At 38.3% G+C, this 27,161-nt stretch overlaps 1 protein-coding gene across 5 annotated transcripts in view; it reads left to right on the plus strand.

Moving 5' to 3' along the window:
* Positions 1-27,161, plus strand: part of il1rapl1a (interleukin 1 receptor accessory protein-like 1a) — a 628,485-nt gene that overhangs the window by 586,792 nt on the left and 14,532 nt on the right. For 3 of the 5 annotated variants that reach the window (XM_057852781.1, XM_057852784.1, XM_057852782.1), the window contains exons 9-10: positions 11,239-11,385; positions 23,840-24,010. In XM_057852781.1, coding sequence (XP_057708764.1) covers positions 11,239-11,385; positions 23,840-24,010 — 318 coding nt within the window. The remainder of the gene's footprint in view (positions 1-11,238; positions 11,386-23,839; positions 24,011-27,161) is intronic. The other 2 variants (XM_057852783.1, XM_057852785.1) reach the window with 1 other exon arrangement.

Below are 27,161 nucleotides of genomic sequence, written 5' to 3' on the forward strand. Positions count from 1 at the left end.
TTAATTTTTTTTTACAAATTTATCACATTAAAATATTTAACGCAATTAACGCATGCGCTGGACGTCTCACTCACGCATTATCGTGTTCAATCTGTAATGGTGCCGTCTTACCTTTTTATAGAGCTAAAAGGCAGCGTAAAATGAGTAGAGTGAATTTTGGCAGCATTTGGAGCATTTTTTAATTGGCTAAAACCTTACAATCCCTCTCCCTACGATTAGAAATATCGTGGGAAGCAATGTGGGGAAGAAAGGTAGTAATTGATCTTTTTCTTAACACCCTATGTTACTTCCCAACGCGGAGAAGATATATCAATTGGTACCACTACGCACAGTCATGGGTGCACTTCCCATCATGCATTTGGGCACAACAGTTAAATGGCTACAGTATCATTTACTGAAAGCTCAACAAATACACTAGATGGCAATATTTAGTCACAATATACAAAGTCACATTTATCCTTTAAGAATTACAAGTCTTTCTACCCGTGGATCCCTCTCACAGAAAGAATATTAATAATGTAAATGCCATCGTGAGGATTTATTGTCATAATAAACAAATACAGTACTTATGTACTGTATGTTGAATGTATATATTCGACTGAGTTTTATTCTTTTTTTTTTCTTAATGCATTGCCAAAATGTACTGTATATGATGGGGAAAAATTATCGGGAATGATTGGAATTGAATCGGGAGCAAAAACAAAAAGCAATCGGATCGAGAAATATCGGGATCGGCAGATACTCAAACTTAAAAAACATGATCGGAACAACCCTAATCCTGACATATTTGAGCGAGAGCGGTTTGTGTTGTTGTGGGCTTCAGCGCAGCAGACTTCATTCACCGCCAAGCAAACTGGCTTCTTTCATTCCCTTTAAATGCAATTTTACCATTCAAATGTGGCCTACTCGCATGTCGAATGATCCCTGTACATGAGAGGGCCACTATATTAGAATCATATCTAAATACGAAACAGTTAAATGAATACAATACATACTCTACGTGGCAGTCTCAACTGAAGGTGAGCAGTTATCTTAAGGTGGAATGTTTAAGTTTTTTGAAAATCACTAGTTTCTGTAGCACGCTCCCCCACCCCCTGAAAAAAAAGTAAAAATGATAGTTTAGCATTCTTGTCTCCTTTTCTCCCCGCTGTTATCAAAGTCTCTGTGAGAGCTTTTTGAAGACACAGCAATTGTTTGAGTTGGTCACTGCACATCAACTCCTCACGGCTGCGTATGTGCAGCAACAGCAGTAAAGAGAAGATGTCCTTAGAATGATTGGAAGAAAGTCCAACACTCGCTCTCATTCTCTCACTGTCCTCACTCACTTTACATTCTGATGTTTATTTCATGCTCTCCCAACTCTCCCTTGATGCAACACTGCAAAACTTCCCAGCAGCTTCATGCACATCTTAGAAAGTGAGTGACTGCAGATAGTGGAATAGTGAAACTTCTATGCTCCAAGACAATCCATTCAAGGACACCAAACCACCTTGTGAAACATTTTATTTTACCAAAACAATATAGAAATAATAACAGTAGGATGCAGGGATACATGAATGAAAGACTAATATATTATAATATTCACGCTTCTCATATTTTACTCTTGTAACGTTATTATATTGTGTATGATTGTTTTGTTTCAAGAAAATGAAGAGTTGATTTTACAAAAAAAAACAGTGGCAATACTTTAGGAATGATTTCTTGATAGCAGGGGCGGAACTTAAGGGTGCTGCTGGGGGTGCGACCGCAAAAAATATCTGCCGGACGCTTGGCCAGTTGTCTGGAGAAAAAATTCCACTTGTATTAAACATTAGCTTTATATAGCATTTAAGCTAGCAGACTTTTGCTATGCAAGTTAGCCAATTGTTGTAAACATTAGCATTATATACCATTTAAGCTAAAGGACTTTTGCTATGCAAGTTATCCAATTGTTACAAACATTAGGATTACAGTATATAGTAGGGTTGTTCTGATCATGTTTTTTTGCTTCCGATCCGATCCCGATATTTCCTGATCCGATTGCTTTTTTTTTTGCATGATTCAATTCCAATCATTCCCGATAATTTTTCCCGATCATATACATTTTGGCAATGCATTAAGAAAAAAATAAATAAAACTCGGACGAATATATACATTCAACATACAGTACATCAGTACTGTATTTGTTTATTATGACAATAAATCCTCAAGCTGGCATTTACATTATTAACATTCTTTCTGTGAGAGGGATCCACAGATAGAAAGACTTGTGACTTTGTGCATTGTGACTAAATATTGCCATCTAGTGTATTTGTTGAGCTTTCAGTAAATGATACTGCAGCATGCCCCAATGCATGATGGGAAGCAAAACCATGACTGTGCGTTGTGCTACCAATGGATATATATTTTTTCTGCTTTGGGAAATAAATTAAGGTGTTAAGACAAAGATCTATTGCCACCTTGCTTCCCCACATTGCTCGCCATGATAGTTCTAATCATAGGGCGAGGGATTGCAAGGTTGAGATAATAGAAGGACGGCTTCAAAAGCTGCCAAAATTCACTCGACTCATTTCGCGCTGCCTTTTATCTCTTTATAAAGGTAGAGCGGCGTCATAACAGATTGAGTGCTATAATGAGTGAGAGGGTCGTGCAGTGTATATATTAATAGTGTTAAATATATTAACGTGACACATTTATTAATAAATTAATTGCCGCCATTATCGGGATATTGTAGATATCCCTATGATAAGCCTTAACCAAAGACTCTGGATGAGTGTAACATATTATGTCTGTAACGTTAAATACAATTAGAAAACGATATAATTAAAAAATATATATATTAAAAAAAGGCATGGCCGATATTTTTTTGCCGATTCCGATACTTTGAAAATGACGTGATCGGACCCGATCGAGACATCTCTAGTATATGGCATTTGAGATAGCGGACTTTTGCTATGCAAATTAGCCAACTGTTGTAAACATTAGCATTATATAGCATTTAAGCTAGTGGACCTTTGCAATGCAAGTTAGCTAATTGTTGTAAACATTAGCATTATTTAGCATTTAATATCGCATACTTTTGCTCTGCATGTTAGCCAATTGCAACAATGCAACAACTGGCTAACTTGAATACCAAAAGTCCGCTAGCTTAAATGCTATATAATGCTAATGTTTACTAAATAGTTTCTGCACACCAGATTGCTTGAATTTATTTTATTTCTGTCGATGTAGTTTAATGGTGCCGTAATACTATGACAAAAAAGTGCGACTTCTAGTCCGGAAACTACTGTTGTTGTTGATTTGTGCAACTTTAAAGCCATGTCACTTCACAGCCAGTTCTGAGGAATAATACTACAATTGACCTATGCCTAATATATAGTATTTTTTGTGGACTTAATATTTGCTAAAACAAAAGAGACCACGCGTTCCCAATGGCAGCCGTTCAGGGACTCGCTGACAGAGATTTAAAGCGCAGCAGTTCTTTAGCAGAGGAAAGCAGGTAAACGCTGCTTTAATTCACAACATAAGTCATCCCTCCCGTGCTAACCCACTGGGGAGATTGGGAGGAGATAATAGAGAAGAGAAATGAGCAGAAAAATGCAGCAAAGGGGTGGAGGGTTGAGGTGGTTGGGAGGGTTCATTATAAGCTGCAAAGACAGAAGGGACGTCGGTGCGATGAGTAAAGCGAGCCGTCTCGTTTTTTAAAATGCCCAACCAACGTTTTCATGAGTCTCTGCGTGGAAGGCAGCCAAAGTGCAGTGCCGTTTCATTGCCTCACCGCGCCAACCAGATGAATCCACTTTTTGCTCATCTACTTCTATTTGTCTTCCTCCCCCGAGCACAGTCATCTCTCCCAAACCTATGAGGCTCTCGTGTCTGCCCGCTGATGATGGATGCCGCCTCGCTGGGAGCTTAGCTTCCCCCGATACCGATGATAGTTCAGTCCGTGGAGTGTATATGTAACCGAGTGGATGACTGTCAGCTTAAAGTTGCATATTCGCAAGCCGAGCGCCTTATAATTGAGGCGGGGCTCAAAACAGGGCCACACAGAAGTAGGACATTTGTAAAAAGAAAATGCTGACTTCTTTACAATTGCAGAAGTGGAAGTGCTATTCACGCTGCCATGAATTCTGATTTTTAATGTCTAGGTGAGTTAATAAAATTGAAATTCTGGAGAATGTCATGCGTGTGTGTTTAGGTACAATTAAGGCATTTCTTCCATTCAAAACTTTAAGGTACTTAAAGGGTTAATTAACTGACGCGGAAATTCGGGTTACGTCGCCAGCATAGAAACTGAACTCGCATAGACTTCATAACCTATTGACATGACACAGGAAACTGCAAATTCGTAGGGGGCCTATTTTCAAAAAGTTCAAATTCACATATTTTCAAAACCAAAGCTGCTACTGACCTAAACCCAAAACAGGAATCTACCTTAGCCATATGTGAGTCTCCATGAGCAGCGGCATCAAAAAATTCAAAGTCGTTCTCTTATAAAAACCCGATTATTATTTTTTCTTTATATACTAGTAAGTATAACACAACTTAAAATGACTATAAAAGTCTCAGATTTCATACTAGTTGCAAAAAAAATCACCTAATGCAGAGATAATCACCTATATTTTTTATGATCAATATATATACAGTGGGGCAAATAAGTATTTAGTCAACCACTAATTGTGCAAGTTCTCCCACTTGAAAATATTAGAGAGGCCTGTAATTGTCAACATAGGTAAACCTCAACCATGAGAGACAGAATGTGGGGAAAAACCCAGAAAGTCACATTGTTTGATTTTTAAAGAGTATATTTGCAAATCATGGTGGAAAATAAGTATTTGGTCTATACCAAAAGTTCATCACAATACTTTGTTATGTACCCTTTGTTGGCAATAATGGAGGCCAAACGTTTTCTGTAACTCCTCACAAGCTTTTCACACACTGTTGCTGGTATTTTGGCCCATTCCTCCATGCAGATCTCCTCTAGAGCAGTGATGTTTTGGGGCTGTCGTTGGGCAACACGGACTTTCAACTCCCTCCAGATTTTCCATGGGGTTTAGATCTGGAGACTGGTCAGGCCACTCCAGGACCTTGAAATGCTTCTTACGAAGCCACTCCTTTGTTGCGCTGGCTGTGTGTTTGGGATCATTGTCATGCTGAAAGACCCAGCCACGTCTCATCTTCAATGCCCTTGCTGATGGAAGGAGATTTTCACTCAAAATCTCTCGATACATGCCCCCATTCTTTCTTTCCGTTACACAGATCAGTCGTCCTGGTCCCTTTGCAGAAAAACAGCTCCAAAGCATGATGTTTCCACCCCCATGCTTCACAGTGGGTATGGTGTTCTTCGGATGCAATTCAGTATTCTTTCTCCTCCAAACACGAGAACCTGTGTTTCTACAAAAAGTTTTATTTTAGTTTCATCTGACCATAACACATTCTTCCAGTCCTCTTCTGGATCATCCAAATGCTGTCTAGCGAACCGCAGACGAGCCTGAACGTGTACTTTCTTCAGCAGGGGGACACGTCTGGCAGTGCAGGATTTGAGTCCCTGGCGGCGCATTGTGTTACTGATAGTAGCCTTTGTTACTGTGGTCCCAGCTCTCTGAAGGTCATTCACTAGGTCCCCCTGTGTGGTTCTGGGATTTTTGCTCACCGTTCTTGTTATCAGGTGAGATCTCGCGTGGAGCCCCAGATCGAGGGAGATTATCAGTGGTCTTGTATGTCTTCCATTTTCTAATAATTGCTCCCACAGTTGATTTCTTTACACCAAGCGTTTTACCTATTGCAGATTCAGTCTTCCCAGCCTGGTGCAGGTCTACAATTTTGTCTCTGGTGTCCTTCAACAGCTCTTTGGTCTTGGCCATAGTGGAGTTTGGAGTGTGACTGATTGTGGACAGGTGTCTTTTATACCGATAATGAGTTTAAACAGGTGCCATTAATACAGGTAACGAGTGGGGCCTCGTTAGACTTCATTAGAAGAAGTTAGACCTCTTGGACAGCCAGAAATCTTGCTTTTTTGTAGGTGACCAAATACTTTATTTTCCACTCTAAATTGAAAATAAATTCTTTACAAATCAAACAATGTGATTTTCTGTTTTTTTTTTTTTCACTTTCTGTCTCTCATGGTTGAGGTTTACCCATGTTGACAAGTACAGGCCTCTCCAATCTTTTCAAGTAGGAGAACTTGCACAATTTGTGGTTGACTAAATACTTATTTGCCCCAGAGTAAATACTTTCCTATTTATTTATTTTTTCTTTTCTTTTAAATCATTCCATATGTTTATGCCGAAGTGCCATGTCAGATTTTATTGTTTCACAATGTTCATTTTATTGAGGACAGTGACAATAAAGCAAGGGCGTAGGTTTTTCAGGATGCTCAAGTTGTCCCCACCGACTTTTAAGCAACCTTATGTGTTTCATATAATGACCTCAGTTATATAGGTCATTTAGATTGTCTTCCCATATGTTTTAATTGTTGTAATAGACCCCATCATTATTAAGTGAATTATTTTCATTATGTTCATACTTACATGTACCTCTTTTCACTTACTGAATGTGCCGGCCCATTTTTTCTTCCTAAACGCACATTTGATAGGATTATAACTTGTCACCCCCCCCCCACACACATACACCCCTACAGACATTAGATATTAGGGATATTAGAGGGTTTTTTTTCAGCCAGCTGCAGCCACTGTAGTAAATGTAAAAAGACATCAATGTTGTGGAAGTGGGGAACACACCACTAATTTAGCTCTGAAAGTCTGACCTGCATCAGAGTTAGCATAACATTAAACTCTTGCTAACCTCCAAAACCCGAGTAGGTAGCTGCTTAAAGGAAAGTGTTCTCCTTTATGTATTTTTACTGTTAACGTTAATTAAACTGTGAGAAATGTAGTGAACCGAGTTTTACCCCCTTCTCTACAATTTTACTTTTCATTTTATTTATGTGGTCTTAAAGAAGCCCACAGGAATTTTCTTTTTTTTTGTTGTTGTTGAATTTAGCTGTGCTTGTGGACAAAAGCAGTAGTGTTTTACCTGAAGGACGGCACCATTTAATTTTTTTTTTTTTTTTTTTGTTATTCCCTGACAAAGTTTTATCTAATTTCTGTATTTAGACAATGTTGAGTGGTCTTAAGACAAATGTTTTTTTGTTGTTGTTTTTTTTGCATTCCTGGATAGTTAAGAGATGATTAACAAGCTTGTATTTTTTGTGTATCTTAATATAATTTATGTTCAAATAATACAATTAAAATTTGCTCATAAAATCCGTAATTTTTTTCTGGAAGTTTTCAAAATGCTTCTTCAATCATTTTTGAAAACAAAGGTTTGAACGGTGTAGGTTGAACCAATACACATAAAAGTTTGTATAATTCAATACAGATTTATTTTTGCATCGATCATTAAGAATGTCCCGTCCCCAGCAAAAAGTGTAAAATCAGGTTATGCCACATCGTCCCTACCAATGTTGAGACCAAACCTACCCCCTTGCAATAAAGACCAGTCTAATTCTAAAACAAACATGTTATCTTAAATGCAATTTAAAATTAAAATAGAATAGACAACAACTGGCCGCATAAGTATACAGAATGCTAACGTTACATGACGCATAAGCAACGAACTGAGAACGTGCCCCGCACGTATTGTAGATATTAAGTTGAAACACAGTCCTTGAGCGCTGTCTTGCAGTTTAGTGTAAAAATAACACGTGAAATGATATACCGTATTGGCCCGAATATACGTAAGACGGCCTTGATTATAAGACGACCCCCTCTTTTTCAAGACTCAAGTTTGAAAAAAGACTTTTTGAACACCAAATTAATTTTTATACAGAAAATAATTACAGTACATCTGAAACAAATAATTATAACAACATATTTGAGAGAAAAAGCATGTTATTTTGCCCCTTTTCAAATCTTAATATCTGAACATTTAAATATGTAAACTAAAGTGCAATCACATTCGTAAATGAATGGCTTCTGGTTTTTGAAATGTAAATAAACCAATCTATTGTGGTAAAACAACAAAATTGCAATAACTGCATTAACTGTCAAAGTGAAGTCTAACTGTAACTGTATTCTTGAAACAAATCTGAATAAGGAAAAACACTGCTATAAAATAATGCAAACTGGTTAAACTAGTAGCTGAGATCTGTCATGACAGAACATCGCTTCAATGATATCTGCCGCCATCTAGCATCGTGAATGGGGAGAGTAGCTGAGATCTGTCCGAACATCGCTTCAATGATATTTGGCGTCATCTAGCGTCGTGAACAGTGTTGTCAGTAACGCATTAGTAACGCGTTACTGTAATCTGATTACTTTTTTCAGTATCGAGTAATCTAACGCATTCTTTTTTCTACACCAGTAATCTGATTAAAGTTAGTTTCCTTAGTGTCTCTGCGTTACTAGTTTTTCATTGCCACATAACCAGGGGTGCACATAAGTGGTCCGCATGCGCGCATGCATACTGGACGTAGACAAACGCGCTGGCCCTCAACGGCTTCCATACGCTTTTGCGTACCGATGGCTGACCACTGTATTTGCAGCGGACACGAGAAAATAACTTCTCAAAATGTAATTACTTCCCTGTTCCCCCACCCCCGTCAAAAGACAGACAGACGACAGAGACGTCACCGGAGCTACCGAAAAAAAGGACTTTTGCTGAAAAGTGGCTACAGGAGGTACCATGGCTAGAAGCAAATGATGCTCGCACGGAAATGCGGTACAAAATGTGCCGTGAGAATCCCAATGTCGCCGATAAGAGCAGGGCATTTTATGTAGGGTCAAAGAATTTCAGCCATCCAAACTTTGAAAAGCACGAAAAAAACAGAGAGCATGTGGCAATTGAGCAAACTATCGATGTCAGACAGGACCCCACTCGCCCTATGGACAAGTGGCGGAATAGGGCGGAATAGAGGTAATGAACAGCGACATGCACTGACAAACGTGTTTTTGCTCGCATTTTACAAAGCTAAACATGCACGTTCAATGAGGTCTTATGAGGAGGACATCCCACTTTTAAAAAGGCTTGGAGTTAATGTGGGAGCCGCATAATGCCCTTTATTTTGAATTGGTGCTTTTTTGTTTATTTCTTTACGTTTCACTTCAAAGTAATGGCAATTTTGTTGTGCCAGTTGATTTTAATCAAGCATTAATTGTTAATATAATTAATTAAAGTTAATTAGCTTTAAGTAAAGCTTGTCATAAATTTATCGCATCAGGCGGGTCGGCTCTCAAGCTCAATGAGGACCAAGTCACATCTCCAGGTCCTCCTCTGAGAACCTGGGCAAAAAAATTATGTGCACCCCTGCTCATAACGTATGTAGAATGAAGAATATTGTAGTCATGTACGAAGAGCATTTTGAGTAGAAAATGCTAAAATAAAAGTTTCCTGGTACGTGCTACCATGACAACCTCTTAGCTATTTCCTGTTTTGGTCCCGCGTCGCATGTGTTGTTGGACTGAAGGCGTGGGCCAGGCGGGTGGACATTCGAGCCGAGTGTTGAGACGTTGCAAGGGAATGTTGATCTGTGGATATCCATGAATGAAAGTGAGTATTTTTCCTTCATTCTGGAGGGTATCAGCAAAAGGTTGGACCCCGCGGCCGTTTCGTAGCTTTGCCGTAGCAACGACGGGCAGTCATCGCTCCAAGTTGGCAAGCTTTGTTTACTTCATATGCGTGTTGCAGATTTATGCCGTGAGGTGATGTGTTCGTTTAGCATCTGTGGGATGTGTTGTAAGTCCGATTGAGTGTAAAGTGCTTAGTTGCTGCCATGTTTTGTGGCCAAATTGACTGTGTGTGCGTTGAGAGGAGAACTTCCGGGTTATGCACGCGCATCCGCGTCCGCCAACACCTTTGCAATTTTGTGCAGTCAGTTTGCATTGTTTTTACATTTGATATGCTGTTAACCATAACCCAAAATTTGGAAGTTTTGACATTAGGCTAAATCTTAAAGTTATCGGGGTTTAATTGGTCGGTGGAGTTGATTTCAACAAATTCCAAGCAGTTTGTCAGATATTTGTCAGTTTCAGGGCTCCAGAGTGGCTAAGGTAGCGCAAAATTCTGATATTCCCCTTTAAATTCAATCATCGGAAAGTCAATTACATGTGATGACATTTCTCTGTTGTCATTCTTATGTTGAGGCGGCAAAGGGAGAAAAATGGGTAAAAAGTAACTGATTGATTACATTTAAAGTAACTTAGTTACTTTGATAATGAAGTAATTAGTAAAGTAACTAGACTACTTTTTTGAGGCGTAATCAGTAATCAGTAATTAAATTACTTTTTCAAGTAATCTGAGACAACACTGGTCGTGAATGGGTATAATGTCTAGACAGCGAATATAAGACGACCCCCTCTTTTTCAATCTTATTTCAATGCAAAAAACACCGTTTTATATTCGGCCCAATACGGTAATAATCTGTGCATAATTTCACACTTAAATCGCTTCAGAGTATAAATCGCACCCCAGCCAAACTATGAAAATAAACTGTGATTTATAGTCCCAAAAAAAACGGTACCTATTTTTGTTCCTCGAGGGGAAAAGCGTATTTATTAGCCCACGTGGATCACACACATGACTAATTGAGACATTTCCTCAGTATCAGAGTAGATGCCAATATTTGGGAAAATAGACTATGTCCTTCTGCTTTTGACATTGACCTTAATGCAGGTTGATTGGACTAGCGCTCCCTTCCAGGAAGCCCCGCAGCATACAATGCTCGGCCAATGGCAAATAAAGCATTTGTTACCCTGACAACTAAGCCTTAGCCTTTCCAGAAAGCCTTTTCCATTATAATGCATGTACATATTACAAATGGACATGACAAAAATAATAACTAAGCAATCAAGCACTCGTTTCTTTCATCACTGTTAACTCTGATCAGAACGAATGCAATACAGGCTCCCTTAAAAGTTGCTTTTGAGCTTTGTCCATCTGGCTAGTCACTTGTAGCTCAATGTGGGGGAGGTTAATACGCAAATTGGTCCTTCAGTTATGTAACCGTGAGACGGAAGTGCAGAACGTCTTGCTCAGTGAACAACAAAAGATTTACAAGCAATTCAAGTTATTTTCCATAATTTGTCCCTTAAATAGAGTAGAACCGCTTTCACTTCGATACTCAATGTCACATGTTAAAGAATAGAGTAGTATTTATCACAAGACTCTCATCTCAGTACAAAATGACACCTTTCCTCTGTCATTTGAAAATCTTTCGCTCGACTGACATTTTCGTTGGCCTTCTGTGTGTGTCGTCCTCAGCAGAGCTCATGTACACGGTGGAGCTTGCCGGGGGGCTCGGAGCCATCCTGCTGCTGCTCATCTTCCTCATCTCGCTGTACAAATGCTACAGGATTGAGATGATGCTCTTCTACAGGAGGCACTTTGGCAGCGAAGACCTGGACGGAGGTAAACATCATCTCATTCTGTATCTGGAATCGAGGTCGTGTCCACATTAAGTGTGTGATTATTTCAAGGCTGACTGTACAGCTGAAACGAATACTCGAGCAGCTCGAGTAACTCGAGTTTAAAAACTGATCGGAGTAATTTTATTCACCTGGAGTAATCGTTTAAATGTGACAGCTGTAAGCATCACGTTTTGCTCGGACTATTTTTAATGCAGGACAACGCGTTGATGTCACGTGCGTAGAAGACAAGCAATAAAATAAAGAAATTTAAAAAACTTACTGCAGCCGACAGCCGCTACAAACGACGCCGACATTGCTAAAAACTAGCCCGCATGACGCTACGGTGGTAGATAGCATCTGATGCGTCTCATCGAGATGACATGTATGTTGAACTAGAAATGACAGAGTCAGTGGTGTTAATAAATAGCCGCCATCTTAAAGCAGTAGACTTCTAAGCGCTAATAAATAAGAATAACGTTAGCCCTGCGGAGGGCTAGGTTTCTATTAATTATGACTAGGGTTGTTCTGATCATGTTTTTTTGCTCCCGATCGTTTTAGTTTGAGTATCTGCCGATCCCCATATTTCCCCGATCCGATTGCTTTTTTTTTGCTCCCGATTCAATTCCAATCATTCCTGATAATTTTTCCCGATCATATATGTAAATTTAGGTAATGCATTAAGAAAAAAATGAATAAAACTCGGACGAATATATACATTCAACATACAGTACATAAGTACTGTATTTGTTTATTATGACAATAAATCCTCAAGATGGCATTTACATTATTAACGTTCTTTCTGTGAAAGGGGTCCACGGATAGAAAGACTTGTAAAAAAATAAATGTGACTTTGTATATTGTGACTAAATATTGCCATCTAGTGTATTTGTTGAGCTGTCAGTAAATGATACTGTAGCCATTTAACTGTTCTGCCCAAATGCATGATGGGAAGTGCAACCATGACTGCGTAGTGGCACCAATTGATATATCTTCTCTGCATTGGGACATAACATAGGGTGTTAAGAAAAAGATCAACTACTACCTTTCTTCCCCACATTGCTTCCCACAATATTTCTAATTGTTGAGAGAGGGAATGTAAGGCTTTAGTCATTTAAAAAAAAGGCTCCAAAGACTGCCAAAATTCACTCTACTCATTTTACGTTGCCTTTTAGCTCTATATATAGGTAAAACGGCGCCATTATAGATCGAACGCGACAATGCGTGAGTGGGTCGTGCAGCGCGTGCGTTAATTGCGTTAACGTTATTAAGACTCTGGATGAGTGTAAAACATTTTGTCTGTAACATTAAATACAATTAGAAAACGATTTGATTAAAAAATATATATACGTTAAAAAAAGGCATGTTCGATATTTTTTTTGCCGATTACGATACTTTGAAAATGACGTGATCGGACCCATCTTTAGTTATGACCACTGTCGATGCCTGGCTAATTTGTCTTACATACAGGCTTTGTTTAATCTGTGAAAACATAGCATTGTAGAGTGATGAGGGTGTAAAATAAAAACTTAATAATTAGGGCTGTCAAAATTATCGCATTAACGGGCGTTAATTAATTTTTTAAATTAATCAAGTTAAAATATTTGACGCAATTAACACACATGCCCCGCTCAAACAAATTAAAATGACAGCAGTGTAATGTCCGCTTGTTACTTGTTTTTTGGTGTTTGGCGCCCTCTGCTGGTGCTTGGGTCCAAATGATTTCACGGGTTTAAGCACAATGAGTGAGCATGGTGTAATTATTGACATCAACAATGGCGAGCTACTAGTTTATTTTTTGATTGAAAATTTTACAAATTTTAATAAAACAAAAATATTAAGAGGGGTTTTAATATAAAATTTCTATAACTTGTACTTAGATTAATCTTTTAAGAACTACAAGTCTTTCTATCCATGGATCGCTTTAAGAGAATGTCAATAATGTTAATGCCATCTTGTTGATTTATTTTTATAATAAACAAATACAGTATTTATGTACCGTATGTTGAATCTATATATCCGTCTTTTGTCTTATCTTTCCATTCCAACAATAATTTACAGAAAAATATGGCATATTTTATAGATGGTTTGAATTGCGATTAATTACGATTAATTAATTTTTAAGCTGTAATTAACTCGATTAAAAATTTTAATCGTTTGACAGCCCTATTAATAATGCTAACTGTCAATTTTAGCTCAGTAGTCATTGCTGAATAAAACACCAAGTAGCACTGGTTGCTAATGTGCTCCACTACAGCAGGTATCATTCATTTATTTTGAACACTGCAAAAACTCAAAATCCTATCAGGACTTACAGTTTAGACTAACTTAAAACTTAACTAGAACTTAAAAATAGCTTGACAGAAATAGAAATTCACTTAACGTAATCACTTAACTTTTAAGTGATGTGTGTTATCAAGCATAATGGCATTTTTAGGTAAGGAATATATAGCGGAAAACACTCAGGTGACTTGAAATTCCGATTTCAGACCCCCAGTTTGGCCAAATTTCAAAACTGTCCGGTATGCATGTGTGATACATCATTGGAAAGCTTGAAATCTCAATTTTCTAGGGGAACAAAAATTTTTAAGAGGAGGGCATTTAAAAAAAAAAAAAAAAAATTTTTTTAAACAGCAAAACCCGAATTGGAGGCGAGAGTAGGCAAAAGCAGAATTAAAGACTTTAACGAGATATTATCGCATACTTACCTTGTTTCGATCCAAAAACTCAATGTAGCATGTATCACCAAGTGTCAAGACACAGCTGTGAATGGCCACAGCCGGATTTTTTTTAATTTTATGGGTGAAACATGGTGATATAAAAAGAGTCGCGATGCAGAAATCGCAGTCAACAAGTAGTTGATGAGATTTTCTTTTTCATATAGTTACCATTTTATACGTTATTTTTCAATTATTTTTTGGGGGGTGATCGATTATTTATCATCTAACATATTGGGGAGAATGCGACAGTAACAAAAAAAAATCATTTAAGCGATAGTTTTCAGGTAGATATCCGTGACTTTTTTACAGATGCCAAATTTTTCATTGTGATGGAATTCGTTTAAAATTTTAAAATATGCAAGAGAATAATTTTTTAAAGTTGCTTTTTTTAAACTGAATATCAAACAACAATTAATGATTCTAAGCTAAAAATTATAGACATTTTGAATAAATAATATAATTGCTTACCTTCTTTTTATGGCTAGGTTGAAACAAAAGTACGGTGGCCGAGAGGTGTCAGGCGAAATGCAAAGTCCAAACACTTTGCAAATAGAAAAAAGCACGAACCCAAATTGTAAACGCTTTGCAAAAGTAAAAAGCACGAATGCAAACTGCCACAACACGATCCCCAATTCCTAAAGAGCGATTGCAAACTGGCAAACGCACGAACCCCAATTGCCACAACACGACAGCAAATGGCTCGTAGCACGAATGCAAACTGCCACAACACGATCCCCAATTCCTAAAGCGCGATTGCAAATTGGCAAAAGCACGAATCCCAACTGCCACAACACGACAGCAAATAGCTCGTAGCACAACAGCAAACGGCTGACAGCACAGCAACAAAATCACGCAACACTACGGCAAGTGGATGACCCGGAAGTTTAAAAAAAAGGGGCGGGGGGAGGACACTTTATACACTTTATATGTGCTTTGTGACCATCTATATGGACCTCCATGAAGTTGCCCCCCCCCCCATCAGACGCAAATTTATATAAAATTGATGTCAATCGTTTGTGCTGCAACGGTTTTGTTGATACAGTATTATAATTTTATAGACATATTAATTTCAAGTGGTGACGTCACTCGTAGCTTTTCCTCAGTTTAGCGCGGCTAATGGAGCGCACCAACTCTCTCAATAACAGAGGGCTGTCCTAATAACTAGCACGAGCATAACACAAATTCGGGTCCATTTTGCAGTAAGTTGGGGGGCTTGAGATATTGATTTCGAGTGATGACGTCCCTCTAAGCTCCCAGTTTAGTGCAAAATGGACCCGAATTTGTGTTATGCTCGTGCTAGTTATTAAGACACCCCTCTGTTATTGAGAGAGTTGGTGCGCTCCATTAGCCGCGGGAGCTAAACTGAGGAAAAGCTACGAGTGACGTCACCACTCGAAATTAATATCTCTATAAAAGCATAATACTGTATCAACAAAACCGTTGCAGCACAAACGATTGACATCATTTTTATATAAATTTGCGTCTGATGGGGGAGGCAACTTCTTGGAGGTCCATATAGATGGTCACAAAGCACGTATAAAGTGTCCTTTTTTTTTTTTTTTTTTTTTTTTTTTTTTAAAGTGCCGGGTCATCCACTTGCTGTTGTGTTGCGTGATTTTGCTGCTGTGCTGTGAGCCGTTTGCTGTTGTGCTACGAGCTATTTGCTGTCGTGTTGTGGCAGTTAGGATTCGTGCTTTTGCCAGTTTGCAATCGCGGTTTAGGAATTGGGGATCATGTTGTAGCAGTTTGCATTCGTGCTACGAGCCACTTGCTGTCGTGTTGTGGCAATTGGGGTTCGTGCTTTTGCCAATTTCCAATCGCGCTTTAGGAATTGGGGATCGTGTTGTGGCAGTTTGCATTCGTGCTTTTTACTTTTGCAAAGCGTTTACAATTTGGGTTCGTGCTTTTTTCTATTTGCAAAGTGTTTGGACTTTGCAATTCGCTTGACACCTCTCGGCCACCGTACAAAAGCGGTTGCGCTACGTCTGTAAACAGGAGTTTTCAGGGTAAAACGGACAAATTAAAAATAGTTCGGAGGCTTAGTGCGCCATGAATCTGCTATGGCAGCATATAGACATATTGGTCTGTCAAACACAACAGTTGTTTAGCCTTAAAATACAGCAGTTTCTTTTAAAGAGGGGTGCAAGAGCAGAAACTGCTTTTGCAGCCTTGTCCGTGTTTTCCGCCATATACCGCATTTTCCGGACTATAAGTCTAACTTAATATACATAACAGAATTTGGCTGGGCCTGCGACTAATACTTTTGTTTTTTGTTTTATTTTTTTCACTTTGACCACTGACAGCCTGTTGTGTTTTTTAAGCTACCGTGGGGCCACTAATTGTGCGAGTTCTCCCACTTGAAAATATTAGAGAGGCCTGTAATTGTCAACATGGGTAAACCTCAACCATGAGAGACAGAATGTGGAAAAAAAAAACAGAAAATCACATTGTTTGATTTTTAAAGAATTTATTTGCAAATCATGGTGGAAAATAAGTATTTGGTGAATACCAAAACTTCATCTCAATACTTTGTGATGTACCCTTTGTTTTTTTGTTGTAGTACACTGTTGCTGGTACTTTGGCCCATTCCTTCAAGATCTCCTCTAGAGCAGTGATGTTTTGGGGCTGTCGTTGGGCAACACAGACTTTCAACTCCCTCCACAGATTTTCTATGGGGTTAAGATCTGGAGACTGGCTAGGCCACTCCAGTACCTTGAAATGCTTCTTACGAAGCCACTCCTTTGTTGCCCTGGCTGTGTGTTTGGGATCATTGTCTAGCTGAAAGACTCAGCCACGTCTCATCTTCAATGCCCTTGCTGATGGAAGGAGATTTTCACTCAAAATGTCTCAATACATGGCCCCATTCATTCTGTCCTTTACACCAGGGGTCCCCAACGACCGGGCCGCGGACCGGTACCGGTCCGTGGCGCATTTGGTACCGGGCCGCGCAGAAATAATAAAGAATTTATTAACGACTGCATTCTGGCCGATTGACTTTGGCCTGTGCCGCTTAACACACCAATATCCCTGTCTACTCTAGATATACAACTACAGGATTGGAGGTCGTCACAGAAATGCATTAATTGGGCTGTTAGCACTAAATCTCGTTTTGTATATCTCTTGGACTCGATAACAACGTATGACGTAGGTCGTCGCCAATCACATTTCTTCCCGGAAATAATTAGCCCCCACACTAGAATGACTGAATAACAAACGTCTTTGGACAGACTTTTTACGGGGAAAAGGGAACCTGACGAGCCAGAAGATGTGCCTACAACCTCGAAGAAAACAAAATTTATGCTACTTCCCAATCATTAAAGACCCACGAACTGCGAAGGAGTGAATTCGTGACCCGTACTTGAATAAACCGAGTGATATTAGCATGTCTGTGCAACAGGAATATCAGCTTGTAGAGATCGCAAATCACGGCGACCTTAAACATACATTTGAGACAACAACTCTATCGAAGTTCTGGATTAAAGTCATTTTGGGATATCCTGACATCGCTACGAGCGCGCTGAAAACTGTGCTACAATTTCCAACATTGTGTATTTGTGATGCTAGCTTCTCTCACTCTCCCGTCTCGGGACCATCTCGTCTCAACGAAACAAACTCAGGCCTCCCACTGATTCAGCGGGTGAGTTGTATTTTTCCCTGCCCTTAACACGACGGGGCTAAAAACAAAACTATTTTATATTTGCTGTATTTTTCTGGCGCACATTGCCGGTGTTCTGACAAAGTTGGCATGCGCGTAACGTTAAAAAGGACCGCGAATGCAGCGATTCCAAAGTGCACACGACAAACTGTCTTTAAAGAAAGGAATATTAACTTACGTTTTCCATGTTAGGTACACACAACAACTGCACGTAGCCCTCTCACTTAAGGACTTCGCCGTGTCGTTAAGCATTAATTTACGCCATTTCCGTGTTGCACATGTATGTTTATGATGTAAATAGTTTTTTAGCACCATTGGATAACATTGAGAGTCCAACTGAATATAAAAGAGGGCTTTTTTTCACCACCACAAAAGCTTTGGGAGCAAAATTTTATAAGGGTGCAAAATTTGACAGAACACCGGTCCGTGGTGCAAAAAAGGTTGGGGACCCCTGCTTTACACGGATCAGTCGTCCTGGCCCCTTTGCAGAAAAACAGCCCCAAAGCATGATGTTTCCACCCCCATGCTTCACAGTGGGTATGGTGTTCTTCGGATGCAATTCAGTATTCTTTCTCCTCCAAACACGAGAACCTGTGTTCCTACCAAAAATTTCTATTTTGGTTTCATCTGACCATAACACATTCTCACAGTCCTCTTCTGGATCATCCAAATGCTCTCTAGCGAACCACAGATGAGCCTGGACTTTTACTTTCTTCAGCAGGGGGACACATCTGGCAGTGCAGGATTTAAGTCCCAGGTGGCGCATTGTGTTACTGATAGTAGCCTTTGTTACTGTGGTCCCAGTTCTCTGTAGGTCATTCACTAAGTCCTCCCATGTGGTTCTGGGATTTTTTGCTCACCGTTCTTGTTATCATTTTGATTCCACGGGGTGAAATCTTGCATGGAGCCCCAGATCGGGATTATCAGTGGTCTTTTACGTCTTCCATTTTCTAATAATTGCTCCCAAAGTTGATTTCTTTACACCAAGCGTTTTACCTATTGCAGATTCAGTCTTCCCAGACTGGTGCAGGTCTACAATTTTGTCTCTTGTGTCCTTCGACAGCTCTTTGGTCTTGGCCATAGTGATGTTTGGAGTGTGACTGACTGAGATTTTGGACAGGTATCTTTTATACCGATAATGAGTTAAAACAGGTGCCATTAATACAGGTAACGAGTGGAGCCTCGTTAGAAGAAGTTAGACCTCTTTGACAGCCAGAAATCTTGCTTGTTTGTAGGTGACCAAATACTTATTTTCCACTCTAACTTGGAAATAAATTCTTTAAAAATCAAACAATGTGATTTTCTGTTTTTTTTTCCCAATTCTGTCTCTCATGGTTGAGGTTTACCCACGTTGACAATTACAGGCCTCTCTAATCTTTTCAAGTAGGAGAACTTGCACAATTGGTGGTTGACTAAATACTTATTTGGCCCACTGCGTTATCTGAAAAAACTGTTAACATATGCCTATATAACAGTACGAGACAAATACAAATAATCTTACAAACAATGCCTCCTACCACGTTGACTATTTCAATTGACATGCTCGCATTTATTTGAAACAGCTCATGCAAAAATGTCCACAGTCGCGGAATCAAAATGTGAACTTTTTTGTTTCTTCTGCAGAATGAGGCAGCTTTCAGAATCATCTTTTTGAAAATGTTGTCCTTTTTAAACATTCTGTCAAGCTGATGAATAATAGATGAAACATTGTTTCGTGGTCCAAAAACTTTCACATGATTAAGTCATACTGTCGACAGGGGGGCGCGGCGGTACAAGCTGTTTTGATTCCCGCAACATTGCTAGGTAGTTAATTTGCAAGGTTGGTTGCTCATTTAAGATTGAGTGTTTGATGTCGTCGTCCTACTGAGTACAGCGTGGCCTTCCTTCCTAGTCGTTTCAAAGAGGCGTGTGCTCAAAGAGTTTGTGAAAAAGCCCCTCTTTCCTTTTTGGTTGGCCCATATTCCGGTTTCCGCAGAGAATAATGACTAGGACTTACTGAACGTGTCACAACTAATACTTTGTTCCGGTCGTCTATTTTCTGCCTGTTCACTTCTTTCCGTCGCCTTGTGGGAAATCTTTTTTGAGGTGGTTCTGTCGCTCCTCCACCAATTTATTTCCTAATCACCACAGGAATGTGGGCATTGTGAAGTTGTTGGTTCCTCGAGTTTACATTAAGGGGTTAATTGGGGTAGGCACTCATAACAATGTAAACTGTGTCATGATTTTTTTTTTTTTTTTCTTACAGGTTACTCATTTAACTTATTGACTGTTATTGACGGCACTCGATGTCCAATCCAGTTTGACTGGGTGATAAGCATTCATGGCCATTATAAATGAACTAGACGTCTATTACTGTCAATGGCATGCAATGAGTTGAATACTATGAGAAAAAAACTACTTTAAAGTAGGGTTGTTCCAATCATGTTTTTGTGCTCCCGATCCGATCCCGATCGTTTTAGTTCGAGTATCTGCCGATCCCGATATGTCCCGATCCGATTGCTTTTTTTTTTTTTTGCTCCTGATTCAATTCCAATCATTCCCGATAATTTTTCCCGGTCAAATACATTTTGGCAATGCATTAAAAAAAAAAAATGAATAAAACTCGGACAAATATATACATTCAACATACAGTACATAAGTACTGTATTTGTTTATTATGACAATAAATCCTCAAGATGGCATTTACATTATTAACATTCTTTCTGTGAGAGGGATCCACGGATAGAAAGACTTGTAATTCTAAAAGGATAAACGGGACTTTGTATATTGTGACTAAATATTGCCATCTAGTTTATTTGTTGAACTTTCAGTAAATGATACTGTAGCCATGCCCAATGCATGATGTGAAGTGCAACCATGACTGTGCTTAGTGCTACCAATTGATATATCTTCTCTGCTTTTGGAAATAACAAAGGGTGTTAAGAAAAAGATCAATTACTACCTTGCTTCCCCACATTGCTTCCCACGATATTTCTAATCGTAGGGAGAGGGATTGTAAGGCTTTAGCCAATTAAAAAAAAAAAAAAGGCATCAAAGGCTGCCAAAATTCACTTTACTCATTTTACGCTGCCTTTTAGCTCTTTATATAGGTAAAACATAGGTAAAATGGCGCCATTGCAGATTGAGCGCGACAATGCGTGAGTGGTTCTTGCAGCGCATGCATTAATTGCATTAAATATTTTAACGTGATACATTATTTAAAAAATTGATTACTGCCGTTATCGGGATAAATTGGATAACCCTACCTTAAGCCTAAACTAAAGACTCTGGATGAGTGTAACATATTATGTCTGTAACGTTAAATACAATTAGAAAACGATTTTTAATTTAAAAATATATACATACTGTATATTAAAAAAAGGCATGGCCGATATTTTTTTGCCGATTCCGATACTTTGAAAATGACGTGATCGGACCAGATCGGGACATCTCTACGTTAAAGTGTTACTTGGGGTGGTAACCAGTGTACTTCTGTTTTTTTTTTTTTTTCTTTTTTTTTTTTTTCAAAATGATATTGATGGATAAGACAAGAAGAGATAAGCCCCGCCCTCGCATGCCCTTTGGTCCCGCTCCTCTGCCAATCGTATGGGAGTATTGAATTAACCCTGCACTAATATATATTAGCAGTGGGAACCTCTTTGTAATTCTCGATACGATACAATTTGCGATACAAAGCTCACGATAACAATGATCTGACGATATAGCGATACATTGGTCAGGAAATCATTCTACGATATTCTACATAAAACTAATAAACAGAAAAACAAACTTCTGCTGTAAATTGGAATGAGTTTATCACTAGTATACGTCCAATCCATTTGAACTGGGAGGTTGGCAGCGAATGAACATCTGTTCATTCAAATTTTGTAATTTGCCCTATTTAGGGTTAAAGTTTTAAGGTGTTACGTTGCGTTACGTTAAAAGTGGCTTGCAATATTTAGTCACTTGGCGTATGATGGGTTAAAGGTTTAAGGTGTCAACTTTTGAATTTCTTTTTACTATGTATTATATTACGCTATGCTACGTTGCGTTGCGCTACACTATGCTACGTTATATTATATTATAAGGTGGCCTCCAATATTTAGTCACGTGCCTTATGAAGGGTTAAAGTGTCAACTTTTGAATTGCTTTTTATTTCTATATTACATTACGTCAGCAGTGGTTTCCAATATCTCGTCACTTGCCCTATGAAGTGTTAAAGGTTTTAAATGTCAAATTTTGAATTGCTTTTTACTTTTTATTATATTGAGTTACATTACGCTACGCTACGTTAGATTAGGTTAGGTTAGGTTAGGGTTGACAGGTTGCATTGCACAACACTACGTTATCTTATTTTGTTACATTTGACTACTTTACGATATATTATATCTATAAAAGGTGGCATCCAATATGGAGTCACAAGCCCTATGAAGGGTTACAGGTTAGAAGTGTCAACTTTTGAATTGCTTTTGATTATTTCTTATATTATGTTACGTTACGTTATGTTGCGTTGCGCTACGCTACGTTATATTATTATGTTATGTTACGCGATATTATATTATATTATATTATATTATATTATATTATATTATATTATATTATATTATATTATGGCCTCCAACATTTAGTCACTTGCCCTATGTAGGGTTAAAGGTTTTAAGTGTCACCTTTTGAATTGCTTTTTACTTTTTATTACGTTACGTTAGGTTACGCTACACTACGTTGTGTTACGCTACGTTGTTATACTATGTTGCTTTACATTGCATTGCGTTACGTAACGCTATGCTATGATATGTTATATTAAAAGGCGGCCTCCAATATTTAGTCACTTGCTCTATGAAGGGTTAAAAGCGTTATAAGTGTCAACTTTTGCATTGAGTTTTATTATTTATAGGGCTGTCAAAATTATCGCATTAGCGGGCGGTAATTAATTTTTTTAATTAATCACGTTAAAATATTTGACGCAATTAACGCACATGCCCTGCTCAAACAGATTAAAATGACAGCACAGTGCAATGCCAACTTGTTACTTGTGTTTTTTGGAGGTTTGTCGCCCTCTGCTGGCGCTTGAGTGCGACTGATTTTATGGGCTTAAGCACCCATGAGCATTGTGTAATTATTGACATCAACAATGGCGGGCTACTAGTTTATTTTTTTGATTGAAAATTTTACAAATTTTATTAAAACGAAAATATCAAGAGGGGTTTTAATATAAAATTTCTATAACTTGTACTAACATTTAAGAACTACAAGTCTTTCTATCCATGGATCGCTTTAACAGAATGTTAATGTTAATGCCATCTTGTTGATTTATTGTTATAATAAACAAATACAGTACTTATGTACAGTATGTTGAATGTATATATCCGTCTTGTGTCTTATCTTTCCATTCCAACAATAATTTACAGAAAAATATGGCATATTTTATAGATGGTTTGAATTGCGATTAATTACGATTAATTTTTAAGCTGTAATTAACTCGATTAAAAATTTTAATTGTTTGACATCCCTAATTATTTATTATGTTACGCTATGTTATATTATATTTCATTACATTTGATTAGAAAGTGAATCTTTCATCTTTTTTAGTTAATTAATAAAAATAATAATCATAACATCAATTACATACCAGTTCAATTGTTACTTCAATATCAGGAAATGACTGTGTTTACCATACAGTTCATTTGAAGCAAAATATTTTCCTGATGAGCACGTCTTCCTGCATCAAGTGAGAAAAAGGACTATTCCATTGCATGAAAAGGGAACAATAGATTTGATTACTAGCATTGCTTATTTTTTTAAATTTAATATTCAGTCAGTGATTGTGTATTGTTCACCTGCCTGACTTGCACTTGACAACCTAAAAATGTTCTTTTCCCCCATAGAGTCAGATTAATTTTAAATTCATCTTTTTACCTTGACAATAACTTGTGGGTATTGATGGTGTTTATGTACAAAATGAAGGCTGACAGAAAACATTGATTAGCCTCGTCTTAACACCAACACCCAGAAGTGAATCTCCAACAGCAGCTTGACCTTCAAACTCGGCGTTAATGTTGAGTATGGGAATTGATGGAATAGCTAAGTCTTTCTTACACTTCCAGAAAACAAGGACTATGATGCCTATCTGTCTTACACCAAAGTGGACCCTGACCAGTGGAGCCAAGAGACCCGGGAGGAGGAACGCTTCGCCCTGGAAATTCTCCCTGATGTACTGGAGAAGCATTACGGCTACAAACTTTTTATCCCCGACCGGGATCTCATTCCAACTGGAAGTAAGCACTGAGTTGTTTTGTTTGATCACATCACACCTTTCCACGTTAAATGTTTTTTGCGTCTTTTGTGGTTTCGTCTCGTGTTTCGTGGACATTATTTATATTGTTTTCCTCATCTTCTTTTTCGGTGATTTTACTGGTTCTCACTGTTGCAACTTCAAAACTTCTCAAAATTCATACAACAATACGGGCTTTCTTTTGATTTTGCCCCTCAAGTTTACGGTTTTTCAACAAAGAAAGCACATTTCCATGCGAAAAATTTCAAAATGTATCTCGTTATATCTGATTCAAATCATTTACAAATTAATTGGGAAAATTACTGTCTTTTTTTGCCAAAAATGTATGGTTCTTCCAAAATGTGACTAAAACAGCTCCATTCATTTCCACTAGGAAAATAATACCAAGAAGTGCCCTGAACCCACCCCAAAAATATACAGGAAGTGCCCCAGAAATACCCTAAAATGAATGCCAAATCTCCCCCGTGAAAACCATGACAAATCTGAACGTGACAAATGTGACAAAACGTGACAAAACGTGATAAAAGGTTATAAAACAAAAAAAAATGCAAATCTGAAAGGCTGAAGTACTGCAAAAAAAGAACAAAAAAAACTGAAAAATCATTAAAAATAAAATAAAAAAAAAAGCACGAAAACCACAAAAAGAAATCACAGAAAATCGAAAAACTAGTGAATTATTTTTTTTTTTATTGTAATCTTACTATGGACGTCATAGGCTGCCATTTTTGGTCCTAGACGTCAATAGCAGCAAATGAGTTGACAAGTACAGTGGTATGAAAAAGTATCTGAACCTTTTGGAATTTCTGACATTTGTGCATAAAATCACCATCAAATGTGATATGATCTTTGTCAAAATCACACAGATGAAAAATCTGTCTGCTTTAACTAAAACCACCCAAACATTTATTTATATTTCAAGGATAGTTCATTTGTATAAAGCTGGGAAAGGATACAAAACCATCTCTAAATGTCTGGATGTTCATCAGTTGACAGTCAGAGAAGTTGTCTACAAATGGAGAGAGTTTGGCACTGTTGCTTCTCTCCCAAGGAGTCGCCGTCCACCAAAGATAACGCCAAGAGTTCAGCGCAGAATACTCAGAGAGATAAAAAGAACCCTAGAGTATCTGATAAAGACTTACAGAAGTCACTGGCACAGTCTCTGTGTACACATCAACTATATGGAAAACTATTGCCAAGAATGGTGTTCATGGGAGGACTCCACGGAGGAAGCCACTGCTGTCTAAAAAAAACATTGTTGCTCGTTTAATGTTGCAAAAAGGCACTTAGACACTCCACGGAAGTTCTGGCAAAATATTTTGTTGACTGATGAAACCAAAGTGGAATTGTTTGGGAGTAACACACAACGTCATGTGTGGAGGAAAAATGGAACAGCTCACCAACATCAACACCTTATTACCACCGTGAAGCATGGTTGAGGGAGCATCATGATATGGGGCTGTTTTGCTACCTCAGGGCCTGGACAACTTGCAATCATTAATGGAAGAATGAATTTTAAAAGTTTATCAGGATGTTTTGCAGGAAAACCTAAGGCCGTCTGTCAGACAAATGAAGCTAAAAAGAGGCTGGATGCTGCAACAAGATAATGATCCAAAAACACAGAAGTAAATCAACTTTAGAATGGTTTCAAAAGTAAAAGAATACACGTTCTGGAGTGGTCAAGTCAAAGTCCAGACTTGAACCCAATTGAGATGCTGTGGCACCTGAAGACAATGATTCATGCCAGACATCACAGGGATCTTACTGAGCTACAGCAGTTTTGTAGAGAGGAATGGGCCAAAATTAGTCCTGATTGATGTGCCAGAATGATCTGCAGCTACAGCAGGGGTGGCCAACCCCGGTCCTCGAGAGCCGCAATCCAGCTTGTTTTCCTTGTCTCCCTCCTTTAACACACCTGAATCAAACGATCAGCTCATCAGCAAGCTCTGCAGTTGCCTGATAACAATCCCGATAATTTGATTCAGGTGTGTTGGAGGAGGGAGACATGGAAAACAAGCTGGATTGCGGCTCTCGAGGACCAGGGTTGGTCACCCCTGAGCTACAGGAAGCATCTGGTTGAAGTTACAGGGTCCCCCCAGGATTGATCAATCTAAATTCAAGACTTTTAAGACCTTTTTTAATGCCATTTCAACTGAAAATTAATACTTTTCTCGCACCCATTATTTAGATAATATCGAATCATATTAAAAAAAAATAAAGCATTGAACATCAAATTTAACCTCAATTACTAAGTGTGTTTGACAAAAGAATGCACATTTACTGAAGATACAATTAAAACACATTTAAATATAAGGACTTTCAGATTTTTTTCCCCCAGGATAAAATTGATTTTACACTATTTTTGTAAAGCAACTTCAGAAATTACATTTGCAATACAACAGGTTTCCCTTTTAAGAGGACCTAGTCAAGGTGGTAGGTTTGTGATTGTCAAGTCGGTCACCTTAACTGGTGATTGTCAAGTTGGTCACCTTAACTGTGAAGTGCTTGGGAAAATCTTGCAATTGGCAGTGAACGTTTAAAAAGCAGCCATTAAATGGCAGTAGTTTACCATTAATTACCACAAAATAAAAAAGCTACACATGACCATTACCCTTGGTAATTGTTTTTTCTAATCACAATACAAGAAGTATACAAAACACACGTTAATCCTTTGTTAGCTATTGAAGACATTTCTTTTAATCAGATTGAGAAAATCCATACTCTTATTCAATCAAGAAAAACATTTAAATATACCAGGAGGTGTTTTACTATCACCTACATTATAATTTGCCTATCACCATGCCATGTTATTCAGATCAACATTACCCCGCACTCGTTCCAATAATAGTGTCAACCGTGTTGTATATCTGAGGGTGATGGTGGATCTACGACTCCGGTTTATCCATGCTAAGGCTAGTGCACCTGCCAATACCCCATTGAACATGGCTAACTCTTGAGTTAAAACTAGAAATTCACATTCATTCGAAAAGCAAACCGTCCAGAAATACATTATTGCATCGAACACATTTTAATTGGAGAAATTGGCAACTTACTTTGAAATGTTAAGCAGGTCCACTGCCTTCGCATGACCCATAAACTGCGACCCAAAGTATCTGGATGCGACTTGGTCGCCGATC

This window comes from Corythoichthys intestinalis, chromosome 12, assembly GCF_030265065.1.
Source record: "Corythoichthys intestinalis isolate RoL2023-P3 chromosome 12, ASM3026506v1, whole genome shotgun sequence".
Lineage (NCBI taxonomy): Eukaryota > Metazoa > Chordata > Actinopteri > Syngnathiformes > Syngnathidae > Corythoichthys > Corythoichthys intestinalis.